Below are 13,324 nucleotides of genomic sequence, written 5' to 3'. Positions count from 1 at the left end.
AGATTATGGACAGACTTTGGGAAGTCAGGAGGTGAGTTACTTACCAAAGGATTCCTAGCCTTGGACCTGCTCTTGTAGTCGCAGTATTTAAATGGCTAGTCCACTTCAGTTTCTGGTCAATGGTAGCCCTACAGGATGTTGATAGTGGGGGGGATTCAGTGATTGTAATGTCAAGGGCAGATGGTTAGATTCTCTCTTGTTGGTGATAGTTATTGCTTGTGTGGCACGAATGTTACTTGTCACTTGTCAGTCCAAACCTGGGTATTGCCCAGGTCTTGCTGTATATGGACATGAACTGCTTCAATATCTGAGGAATGGCAAATGGTGCTGAACATTGTGCAGTCATCAGCAAACATCCCCATTACTGACCACCTGAGGAGGGAAGGTCATTGAAGAAGTAGCTAAAAGTTGGTTGGGTCAAGATATTACCCTGAGGAATTCCTGCAGTGATGTCCTGGGACTGTCTTAATTTGCTTACGACAAACACAGCCATCATTCTTTGTGCTAGGTATGACTGCAACCAGCAGAGACTTCTTCCCCCAATTCCCGTTGGCTCCAGTTTTGCTGGGGCTCCTTGGTGCCACACTCGGTCAAATGCGGCTTTGACGTCAAGGGCAGTCATTCTCTTATTGAGGGAGGCGATTCAGGCACAGGATGAGAACCAATGCTAAAGCAGTCCTGTGCCAGCTTGTTCCAATTCCTGCTCTTTATTGCCCAACCCCAGTTGTCCGGAGTTTGATATAACTGGGCAGTTACTAGGCAACGACATTAGTGTGGCACTTGAACCATTTACGTGGCAGGGTGGCACAGTGGTTAGCACTGGGATCTGGGTTCAATTCCCACCTTGGGTGACTGTCTGTGCGGAGTTTGCACATTCTCCCCGTGTCTGCATGGGTTTCCTACGGGTGCTCCAGTTTCCTCCCACAGTCCAAAGGTGTGCAGGTTGGATGAATTGGCCATGCTAAATTGCCCCTTAGTGTCGGGGGATTAGTGGCGTAAATATAAGACCATAAGACCATAAGACATAGGAGCGGAAGTAAGGCCATTCGGCCCATCGAGTCCACTCCACCATTCAATCATGGTTGATTTCAACTCCATTTACCCGCTCTCTCCCCATAGCCCTTAATTCCTCGAGAAATCAAGAATTTATCAATTTCTGTCTTGAAGACGCTCAACGTCTCGGCCTCCACAGCCCTCTGTGGCAATGAATTCCACAGACCCACCACTCTCTGGCTGAAGAAATTTCTCCTCATCTCTGTTCTAAAGTGACTCCCTTTTATTCTAAGGCTGTGCCCCCGCGTCCTAGTCTCCCCTGTTAATGGAAACAACTTCCCTACGTCCATCCTATCTAAGCCGTTCATTATCTTGTAAGTTTCTATCAGATCTCCCCTCAACCTCCTAAACTCCAATGAATATAATCCCACGATCCTCAGACGTTCATCGTATGTCAGGCCTACCATTCCTGGGATCATCCGTGTGAATCTCCGCTGGACCCGCTCCAGTGCCAGTATGTCCTTCCTGAGGTGTGGGGCCCAAAATTGCTCACAGTACTCCAAATGGGGCCTAACCAGTGCTTTATAAAGCCTCAGAAGTACATCCCTGCTTTTGTATTCCAAGCCTCTTGAGATAAATGACAACATTACATTTGCTTTCTTAATTACGGACTCAACCTGCAAGTTTACCTTTAGAGAATCCTGGACTAGGACTCCCAAGTCCCTTTGCACTTTAGCATTATGAATTTTGTCACCGTTTAGAAAATAGTCCATGCCTCTATTCTTTTTTCCAAAGTGTACGACCTCGCACTTGCCCACGTTGAATTTCATCAGCCACTTCTTGGACCACTCTCCTAAACTGTCTAAATCTTTCTGCAGCCTCCCCACCTCCTCAATACTACCTGCCCCTCCACCTATCTTTGTATCATCGGCAAACTTGGCCAGAATGCTCCCAGTCCCGTCATCTAGATCGTTAATATATAAAGAGAACAGCTGTGGCCCCAACACTGAACCCTGCGGGACACCACTTGTCACCGGTTGCCATTCTGAGAAAGAACCTTTTATCCCAACTCTCTGCCTTCTGTCTGACAGCCAATCGTCAATCCATGTTAGTACCTTGCCTCGAATACCATGGGCCCTTATTTTACTCAGCAGTCTCCCGTGAGGCACCTTGTCAAAGGCCTTTTGGAAGTCAAGATAGATAACATCCATTGGCTCTCCTTGGTCTAACCTATTTGTTATCTCTTCAAAGAACTCTAACAGGTTTGTCAGGCACGACCTCCCCTTACTAAATCCATGCTGACTTGTCTTAATCCGACCCTGCACTTATGTGGGGTTACGGGGTAGGGCCTGGGTAGGATTGTTGTTGGTGAGAGCTTGATGGGCCAAATGGCTTCCTTTAGGGTCTCTATGAGCCATATGTTGACCAGGATGGATGAGAGAAGGAAAGCTGCTACCCTTGAGAATAGTCCTAACTGGTTACATTCTTTCTGGTGTAACATTTTCCTCAGTAATTGATATGGTTAGCAAGAAAAAACCCAATAAATATTGACAAATTTGATGCATGTAAAGTGAACCAGAATTCTGAAAGCAAGATCACAAATGAATTTGGAGATGTTCACAGTGAAGGTTCTAATGAATTGTTTTCTTCTTAACCTCAGGATTTATATAATGCTGGAGAAGGCCGTATGGGGACAGACGAGTCAAAGTTCAATGCCATCCTGTGCGCAAGGAATAGAAGCCACCTGAAAGCAGGTAATTGTTTAATCCTGACTGCTGTGGGGAAAAATATCTTCCTGTGAAAGAGCATCATTAAAATGAAAGACCACCTGGGCAGAGGGTGGCACAGTGGGTTAGCACTGCTGCCTCACAGCGCCAGGGACCCGGCTTCAATTCCCAGCTTGGGTCACTGTTGGTTTGCCGACTCTCTCTGTGTCTGCGCGAGTTTCCCCCGGGTGCTCCGGTTTCCTCCCACAGTCCATAGATGTGCAGATTAGGTTGATTGGCTAAATTGACCCTTTGGGTCCTATTTTACCATTTTGAATCTGAGTGCTGAGCGGACATGAAACTGGGAGTGTTCCAGATCTGACTTTTAGACACGTTCTCGGGCGCCCCCCGCAATACGCGCACTGCCTGCAAAAATATTAGCAATTCCGAATCGCGCTGCAGAAGCCTGTGGGCGGGGCTTAACGCGCCCGAAACGCTGCAGCTCCGATTGGCGCCTCCAACTGCACATGCGCAGAAAAAAAATGATACAATGCTGCTCCCCTGCCACATCGCTCCTGGGCCGGAAACTTCCTTCCCCTGGCCCCCACAGACATTGCCCCCCCCCACCCCCCACAACATTACTGACCCCCTTATCCCACCCAGATCGATCGCAGGCCACCCCCCCCCCCCCCCCCCCCTTCTCCCCCACCGTTTCGGACGCGATCCCGATCAGGTCTTGGTAAAGGGGGAACCGGCGCGGAGGCAGGCGCCGATCACGCTATTCGCCTCACGCCCGACTTTACCAAGTTTTCACGCCCGAAAACGGGCGCAACGCGATGGTAAGATCGAGCCCTTAGTGTCGGGGGGATTAGCAGGGTGCGGGTTTACGGGACTAAGGCCTGAGTGGGATTGTTGTCGGTGCATGCACAATGGGTGAATGGCCTCCTTCTGCACTGTAGCGTTTCTATGATTTACTGTTGAGGCAGCTCTATTCACAATAGCTGGCATTGTTTCTTCCCCAAAGTATGAGCTAGTCAACCAGACTTGAGCAGTAAATAAGAAATAGGAGCAGGAGTCATCATCTGGCTGACCTTCTGTAACATATCCACTTACCCACCCACTCCCTATCCATTCCTGTGAGATCAAAAATGTATCTATCTCAGCCTTAAATATTATAAGGGAGCTTCCAAAACTCTGTGGAATTGATTCATGACTCTCTGGAGTGAGGACATTTCTCCTCCTCCTCCATCCTAAATGGACAACCCTTCCCCAGCCAGGGGAAACAACCTGTCGATGCCGACACTGTAAAACCCCTTCAGAATCTTGTATGTTTGAAGATGTGTGTTATTGGCCATTGTGAATGCTAACAGGGAGATGGTGGCATAGAGGTAATGTCACTGGACCGGCAATCCAGAGATCCAGGTTCAAATCCCACGCCAGCAGATGACAGCATTTAAATTCAATGAATAAACCAGGAATCGAAAGCTAGTCTCAGGAGATGGGGAGCTGATGGCCGAGTGGTATTATGGCCAGACTGTTCATCCAGAACCTCAGCTAATGTTCTGGGGACCTGGGTTCGAATCCCGCCACGGCAGATGGTGAAATTTGAATTCAATAAAAGAAACATCTGGAATTAAGAATCTACTGATGACCATGAAACCATTGTCAATTGTTGGAAAAACCCATCTGGTTCACTAATGTCCTTTAGGGAAGGAAATCTGCCGCCCTAACCTGATCTGGCCAGAGCCACAGCAATGTGGTTGACTCTCAACTGCCTGAGGGCAACTATGGATGGGCAGCAAATGCTGGCCCAGCCAGTGACATATGAATAAAATGGTGACCGTGACAACTACCATTGCTTGGCTAGAACCCCATCTGGTTCACTAATGCCCCCTTTAGGGAAGGAAATCTGCCGTCCTTACCTGGTCTGGCCTACATGTGTTCCTCTTATAGTTTAATTTTAGTTTATTTATTAGTGTCACAAGTAGGCTTACATTAACACTGCAATGAAGTTACTGTGAAAATCCCCTAGTTGCCACACTCCGCTGCCTGTGTGGGTCAATGCACCCTAACCAGCACGTCTTTTGGACTGTGGGAGGAAACAGGAGCACCCGAAGGAAACCCACGCAGACACGGGGAGAACGTGCAAACTCTGCACAGACAGTGACTCAAGCCGGGAATCGAACCTGGGTCCCTGGATGTGCGAGGCCGCAGTGCTGACCACTGTACTACCGTGCCGCCCCACCAGATCCAGATGTGCTGATTCTTAGCCGCCCTCTGAAAATGCTCAGTTCAAGGGCAATTAGGGAAGGATGATAAATGCTGACCTTGCCAGCATGGGACATGAACGCCCCATTGTCCTCCAGAAATAAAATATTAAGATGTTTTTATGGCTCAATGTTCTGCTTTCTATTTCAGTGTTTGAGGAGTATCGGCAGGTTTGTAAGTACGACATTGAGAAGACAATCTGTCGGGAGATGTCTGGGAACCTGGAGCGGGGCATGCTGGCAGTAGGTGAGACATCTCCGTGTAATAATAGAAATATATATAGACACTGCCATAGCTAACATATTCCCTTGATAGGTAAGAAAGAGCATGTCCTTCAGGGAGAGAAATCTGCCATCTTTACCTGGTCTGGCCTCCATGTAACTCCAGACCCACAGCAATGAGGTTGACTCTAAACTGCCCTCTGAAATGGCATAGCAAGCCACTCAGTTCAAGGATTTGATTTGATTAGTATACAGTGAAAAGTATCATTTCTTGCGCGCTATACAGACAAAGTATACCGTTCATAGAGAAGGAAACGAGAGAGTGCAGAATGTAGTGTTACAGTCATAGCTAGGGTGTAGAGAAAGATCAACTTAATATAAGGTAGGTCCATTCAAAAGTCTGACGGCAGCAGGGAAGAAGCTGTTCTTGAGTCGGTTGGTACGTGACCTCAGACTTTTGTATCTTTTTCCCGACGGAAGAAGGTGGAAGAGAGAATGTCCGGGGTGCGTGGGGTCCTTAATTATGCTGGCTGCTTTGCAAAGGCAAAGTGTAGACGGAGTCAATGGATGGGAGGCTGGTTTGCGTGATGGATTGGGCTATATTCACTACCTTTTGTAGTTCCTTGCGGTCTTGGGCAGAGCAGGAGCCATACCAAGCTGTGATGCAACCAGAAAGAATGCTTTCTATGGTGCATCTGTAAAAAAATGGTGAGAGTCGTAGCTGACATTTCGTGAGAGTCGTAGCTGCCAAATTTCCTTAGTCTTCTGAGGAAGTAGAGGCGTTGGTGGGCTTTCTTAACTATAGTGTCGGCATGGGGGGACCAGGACAGGTTGTTGGTGATCTGGACACCGAAAAACTTCTCGATCCTTTCTACTTCTTCTTCCCTGTTGATGTAGACAGGGGCATGTTCTCCTTTACACTTCCTGAAGAAAGGTAAAGAGGGATGGGCAACAAATGCTGGCCTTGCCAATGACACCCACTTCCCATGGGAACAAAAAAGATGAAGGTGTAGTTTTAATTAGGTTGGTGAGGTAAAGGAGCAAGATCTTCAATAACTGGACCATTGACAAAAGAAGCTTTAGCAATGATTCTCAGAGCTCAGAAGAGCCGCCAATTAAGTTGGGAGGAGGGAAGAAAAGGTTTAATTGCAGAAGTGCCCTGTTTTGTCGAGAGAGTTTGTTTAGAAACTATTATAGTCGCATTGAGACGGAACTCGCAACTGATTGTACAGGACCGCCTGAGTGCAGCCATTAATGGTGCCACAGCAGTGTAAATGTTTTAGAGGATAAAATGCTTTCCTGTGCGCAGGATGGTCTTCCCGGTTGGAGAACAGAATGTCAAAATGTTTTATATTGATGTACCTGTAATGCTTCTTTCCTGGTGTGTTTCTTTCTCTGATGCCTCCGGATTCTCAGGTTGTGGGTTAGTAGAGTGAGGTTTGGTCTTTGTGTGTGTGTGTGTGTGTGTTCACGTGTGTGCGTGTCCGTGTCTGTGCAATAGCCAGTTCCCTTTGTGAAAGAACATTTGCCAAACACAGCACATGGCAAGTAATATATGTTTGAAATGTAGTGTCCGCCCATACATTTGGTTTGTACTGCCCGGGGCAAAATTCTCAACTGGTGGCACCTGTTGCGGTTCCCCTTGTTAAAGTGGGTGTGGTGCTTTATTGATTCCACACCACGCAGCTTTTGTATCGTGGTCCTGAAGTGATCCTGGAGCTCCTGCTGCCGGTATCCACTCTCTCTCAGCTGCCCACGTTTAGCACTCAGACCCTCTGTCCTGCCCGCCCGCCTGAGGTCCCATTGTGGCCCAGTGGTTGGCACTGCTGCCTCACAGCGCCAGGGACCCGGGTTCGAGCCTTGGGTCACTTTCTGTGCGCAGTCTGCACGTTCTCCCCGTGTCTGCGTGGGTTTCCTCTGGGTGCTCCGGTTTCCTCCCACAGTCCGAAAGACGTGCTGGTTAGGTGCATTGGCCGTGCTAAATTCTCCCTCGATGTACCCGAACAGGCGCCGGAGTGTGGCAACTAGGGGAATTTCACAGTAACTACATTGCAGTGTTAATGTAAGTTTACCTGTGACACGAATAAATAAACTTTAAAAGCATTCCACGAAGAACTGAACCATTTCCATCTGAGGTGTCTCATCTGGTTGTCTGGCCCAGCGTCGTCTTGCATGGCAAGATTGTTGTCAATGATACTTGGGATGCAAGCATCCAGTACACTGTCAACTCACAATGGGACAGCCCCTCTTGTCATGCTGACAGGGAAAGGACTTTTGTTACAAGGGTGTTCACGAGATAACCCAAGCAGCTGTATTTTCTAGTTCTGGGTCTGTGTTTTGGTGTTGGAATGTAGGTTTGCTTCAGTGGTTAGCACTGCTGCCTCATAGCGCCAGGGACCCGGATTCGATTCCCAGCTTGGGTCACTGTCTGTGCGGAGTTCTCCCTGTATCTGCGTGGGTTTCCGCCCACAGTCTGAAAGATGTGCTGGTTAGGGTGCATTGGCCATGCTAAATTCTCCCTCAGTGTATGGGAGTGCCGGAGTGTGGCAACTAGAGGGTTTTCACAGTAACTTCATTACAGTGTTGCCAGAGAAACCAGTACCACAGATAATTTCATGAATAAATAAACTTTCAAGTTTAAACAGTGTCACAAGTAGGCTTACATTAACACTGCAGTGAAGTTACTGTGAAAAACCCCTAGTCGCCACACTCCGGCACCTGTTCGGGAAGGAGAATTTAGTCAATGCACCAAACCAGCAGGTCTTTCGGACTGTGGGAGGAAACCGGAGCACCCGGAGGAAACCCATGCAGTCACAGGGAGAACGTGCAGACTCCACACAGACAGTGACCCAAGCCGGGAATCGAACCCAGGTCCCTGTCGCTAATAAATAAACTAATATGTGACTAATAAATAAACTTTAAGATAATCATCACCATATCCTGAGGCAGGTGAAAGAAAATGTATGATGTTTGAGGTTTGCTATCACAGTTCTGCTGGGTTTAAATGCAGCAATATGTGTGAAACTTTCTCACATTTAAAGCTTGCCCACTCAGTTCATTGTGATGTGCTGCTCTTAGCTCGATGGGCAGGTGGTGCAGGTCCCTGCCACATGGACCAGTTATAGCGGGCCGCATTGACACAGTCAAAGGGATGACTGGAGGAGGGACAAGATTGAGATTTGGCGTCAGTAATCGGAGTAGGAGCTGGCCTCTTGTGTTCTAGAAAAACCAGATGGGGCCAAATGGCCTGTTTCTGCATCGTTGTGCAACTCGAAGTAGTCGCTGCAGCGAGCAGCTAATGGAAAAGCACAGTGCGAAACTGTTGATACAGGGGTGGCACAGTGTTAGCACTGCTGCCTCACAGCACCAGGGACCTGGGTTCGATTTCCGGCTTGGGTCACTGACTGTGTGGAGTTTGCACATTCTCCCCGTGTCTGCGTGGGTTTCCTCCGGGTGCTCTGGTTTCCTCCCACAGTCCGAAAGACATGCTGGTTAGCTGCATTGACTAAACTCACCTTCCCGAACAAGCGGCGCTGGAGTGTGGCGACTCGGGGATTTTCACAGTAACTTTACTGCAGTGTTAATGTAAGCCTACTTGTGACACTGTTTGAACTTGAAAGTTTATTTATTAATGGAATTATCTGTGGTACTGGTTTCTCCGGGAATGATGTGGAGATGCCGGCGTTGGACTGGGGTGGGCACAGTAAGAAGTCTCTCAGCACCAGGTTAAAGTCCAACAGGTTTATTTGGCAGCACAAGCTTTCGGAGCCTCAAGCTCCTTCAGGTGAAGAAGGAGCTTGAGGCTCCAAAAGCTAGTGCTGCCAAATAAGCCTGTTGGACTTTAACCTGGTGTTGTGAGACTTCTTACTGTGCTCTCCAAGAATAGTAAGAAGTTTAAGAACACCAGGTTAAAGTCCAACAGGTTTATTTGATAGCAAAAGCCACACAAGCTTTCGGAGCTCCAAGCCCCACATTATGACTCTCCGAGAATAACCGTTTCCCCTGCACTGTTCCTCTCTCTCTCTAATATGGATTGTCCTGAGCAGGCAAACTACTCCATCTAGTGGTCTGCCCTAAACCTGCAGTGTTTTTAAACCTGATGTGGAGATGTCGGCGTTGGACTGGGGTAAATACAGTAAGAAGTCTCACAACACCAGGTTAAAGTCCAACAGGTTTATTTGGTAGCACAAGCCATTAGGTTTCGGAGCGCTGCTCCTTCGTCAGGTAAGTGGGAGTTCTGTTCACAGACAGGGCATATAAAGACACCTCACCTGACGAAGGAGCAGCGCTCCGAAAGCTAGTGGTTTTTGCCTCCAAATAAACCTGTTGGACTTTAACCTGGTGTTGTGAGACTACTTACTGTGTTTTTAAACCAGCAGAGGTGACAATCTGAGATTCTGACAGCCCGCTGCACACTCCCATGATTATCTGATCAAACTAAAGCTGCTTTACTGTCTGGTATTGGGTTAGTCGGAACTGGAGTTGCCTTATCCTGGATTCTTTTTGGCCTTTGTTTTTTTGTAAACTGCTCCTTCCTCTGCTCTGCCCCTTCGAGACCCTCTTTCATATATAATAAAAAAAAGTTTAGCATTTATATAGCACCATTCACAGCCTCAAGACATCTCAAAAAAAGGTGTTTTGCAGCCAATTGAATGCTTTTCAAAGTACGGTTCCAGCTGTGATGTTGGACATAAGGCAGCCAATTTATGCACAGCAAGCTCCCAGTAACAGCATTGTGATGGTGACCAGTGGATCTGTTTGCCCGCTGCGATGTGTTGTTGGCTTTAGATCATCGCAGCTGCTCCAGCTCAAATGTGTCAACCCAGCCTGAGCGAATCAGAATATGGCTTCTTGCACAGGATAGCCATTGGGTATTGGGATTTTGCTGTTAATTTGGCCAAAGTCCCCAAGGAACCTCACCGAAAAGGAGAGAAGTGAAAGTGTGGATGACTGAACGCAAGCTGAAAGGAGGCTGGGGAGAGACGCACGGCAAATCATTGGGGCCTTGCAAGCGACTATCAGTGTACAGGGACAAGGTGGCTGAAGGCTTCATCGCCAGTGATCAAGGAAGGTTGGGAACGTGTACTGTAGACCAGACCTGAGGGTGTAGAAATGGGGTACAGTGAGGCTGAGAATAAGAATTTGATTTATTATTGTCACATGTATTAATATACAGTGAAAAGTATTGTTTCTTGCACAGTATACAGACAAAGCATACCGTTCATAGAGAAAGAAAGGAGAGAGTGCAGAATGTTGTGTTACAGTCACAGTTAGGGTGTAGAGAAAGATCAACTTAGTGCGAGGTAGGTCCATTCAAAAGTCTGATGGCAGCAGGGAAGAAGCTGTTCTTGTGTGCACGGAGCTGGATTATAGTCTGTTTGATGGAATGGCTCTCTATGCTAATCTCCACAAAAGGTGCATTCGGGTTTGCCGCGACCTTTTGAGAGCTCTTTGGCCTGGTTAAGACTGGGCACAGGCTGTGTGCGAGGAACCACGGAGTGAATACTTGATTACCAAGTGCAGCATTCCCACGTGCTTCCTGTACTCGGCACGGTTGAGTCCCACAGTCCTGACTAAGGTTTCTCTTCTCTCAAAGTGCTGGCGGAGCTTGTCGAACACTGGGACATCCTTGGGAATTCTCCGCGCCCTTCCCAGTACCTTCAATCCTTTCCACGTGTACTCCGGATGTTTTAGCCCTGTACTTCTTTAGGGATGGGTTGATGCATTCTATCCTCTGTCAGTGGCCAGTGTTCTAAAATAGATGCATTAACACCTGGTTGCTGCTGAGAATCTTGGTTTTTGTGTGTGCGTGTGTGTGTGTTCATACATTGTTCTGCTTTAGTATGTTCCATATACTGGCCAATGACTAATATGTAACTAATGTTAATTTCGCAGTGAAGTGTCTGAGAAATACTCCGGCCTATTTTGCTGAAAGACTCTACAAGTCGATGAAGGTAAAGTTTGATGGCGCTATTTATTTTGCTTGGCTGGATGAGGTTGTGTTCATACCAGGTCCGTACTGATTGCCCACTCCTTCCTTGACCGATGCAATTGCTTCTCTCCTCGAACTGCTTTGCAATATTGAAGTATGTTGATGCCGTTCACCCGGCACAGTGGTTAGTATTGCTGCCTCACAGCGCCAGGGACCCGGGTTCGATTCCTGGCTTGGGTCACTGCCTGTGTGGAGTCTGCACGTTCTCCCCGTGTCTGCGTGGGTTTCCTCCCACACTCCCAACATGTGCAGGTTAGGTTGATTTGGCCACGCTAAATTGCCCCTTAGTGTCAGGGCAGGTAAATTTGTGGGGTTACGGGAATAGGGCCTGGGTGGGATTGTGGTCGGTGTAGACTCGATGGGCCGAATGGCCTCCTTTGCACTGTAGGGATTCTATGAATGAAAATAAAATAGTGGCTGAGCTTTCCTAGCTTTGTTCTGCTGAGGTTAGCATGGCTTTCGCTTGACGCAGTAACTCATACCAGTTGTTCCAGCCTCTGTTATGGCCTCTATAAAGCACAATTTTAACCACAGGCTGGAGCCCACTATGTGATCCAATGTAATCAGTGTTGAAACTGGGTTAGGTTGTTGACCCCACCATGCTTCTCTAGAGAGAGACAGAGGGAAAATTGTGCATCGATCAACCAAGTTTCAACTCCGATTTGACTAAAGTTTCTGAAGCACTGAGTTCTCAACCAGAGAAGGGTGTTTGGACCAAGGGTTCTTGAAGTTGGGAAGGAAGAAGAAGCACTACCACAAAGTGTACAAGATTATGAGGGGCATGGACAGAGTGGATAAGGAGCAGCTCTTCTGCTTAGTTGGAGGGTCAGTCATGAGGGGGACACAAGTTCAAGGTGAGGGGCCGAAGGTTTAGGGATGATGTGAGGAAAATCTCTTTCACCTGGTAGATGGTGATGGTCTGGAAAGTGCTGCCTGGGAGGATGGTAAAGGTGGGTTGTCTCACATCCTTTAAGAAGTATCTGGATACGCTCTTGGCAAATCATAACATTCAAGGCTAAGGGCCAAGTGCTGGTAAATGGGATTAGGTGGGAGATCGGGTGTTTCTCACGTGTCGGTGCAGACTCGATGGGCTGAAGGGTTGCTTCTGCACTGTAAGATTCTATGAAAGGTGTGAAAGAAAAATCTTTGAATAATATATGCATTTTCTTTACCCAAATGTAAAATTCACTTCCTTCAGTCCTCCAGGAACCCTGTTTTCTTCCAAATCTAGCTGCTTGTCCATCCCCCATGACTTTTGCACAGTCATTGACTGCCGGGCATTAAACCATCTAGGCTCCGAGCTCGCATTCCCTCCCAAGTTAGAACTACTGACCAGTGGAGAGAGTGTTGTCCCAATTTAGTTGAGCATCTGTAAAGGGTAAAGCAGAATTAATATTTGGAATGCAAATCGCTGGTCAGAACTGAAAGCTGGAAGATAAGCAGATGTTTTCAGGGTGGAGGCGGGAAGGGCGGGAATAATCATGTCGGAATAGTTTTGCATTAAGTCGAACCTAATTTTTCCCAATTAAATTTTCCCCTCCCCCTGTGTGCTTTGTGCCATGGATGCTTGCTTGGTGAATCAATTCACAATTGTAACTTGGTGGAATTAAAAGAGAAAAGACTGGAAACACAGAGCCGGTCTGGGCAGCATGTTCAAAGATATTAAGTGTAGTTAGTGTTTGGGCTTTTTAAACATCAGCTTCTCTCTCTCTCTCCTCAGTAAAACATCCAAACAGAAACAGAGAATGCTGGAAAAGCTCAGCATCCGTAGCGAGAGAAAACTGAGTTAACGTTTCAAGTCCACTTGATGGCTCTTCAGAACTGAGGGGGGGGGAAATGTGTTGGATATTATACTGTGTAAGAGGGTGGGACAGTGATTAGTGAGAGCTGGGAGGGATTGTAGCAAACTTGAGAACAAATGGCTTGGTAGGGGGAAGAGCGGGAAGGGAGGGCTAATTGCATTGAGACAACAAATGTATGAGAGAATTTTTTTTAAAGGATTAAAATGGAGGTGAAAAGTCACAGTCTAAGGTCATTGAACTCAATGTTGGACATCAGACTATTTTGGGCAGCGTATTACTATTGCACATTGTCAGACTAATTTTCAGATTGTCCTTGTTAGGGTCCTTTCATTCCTTTGAATA

General features: G+C 47.4%; 1 protein-coding gene across 4 annotated transcripts in view; it reads left to right on the top strand.

Moving 5' to 3' along the window:
- Positions 1–13,324, top strand: part of LOC144480215 (annexin A4-like) — a 98,902-nt gene that overhangs the window by 79,575 nt on the left and 6,003 nt on the right. For all 4 annotated transcript variants that reach the window (XM_078199445.1, XM_078199447.1, XM_078199444.1 and 1 more), the window contains 3 exons: positions 2,654–2,747; positions 5,118–5,213; positions 11,084–11,142. In XM_078199445.1, coding sequence (XP_078055571.1) covers positions 2,654–2,747; positions 5,118–5,213; positions 11,084–11,142 — 249 coding nt within the window. The remainder of the gene's footprint in view (positions 1–2,653; positions 2,748–5,117; positions 5,214–11,083; positions 11,143–13,324) is intronic.

Source organism: Mustelus asterias, chromosome 28 (assembly GCF_964213995.1).
Source record: "Mustelus asterias chromosome 28, sMusAst1.hap1.1, whole genome shotgun sequence".
NCBI classification, from domain to species: Eukaryota; Metazoa; Chordata; class Chondrichthyes; order Carcharhiniformes; family Triakidae; genus Mustelus; species Mustelus asterias.
The sequence above is the reverse complement of the archived record's forward strand: the minus strand, read 5'-3'. Positions and strand labels throughout refer to the sequence as shown.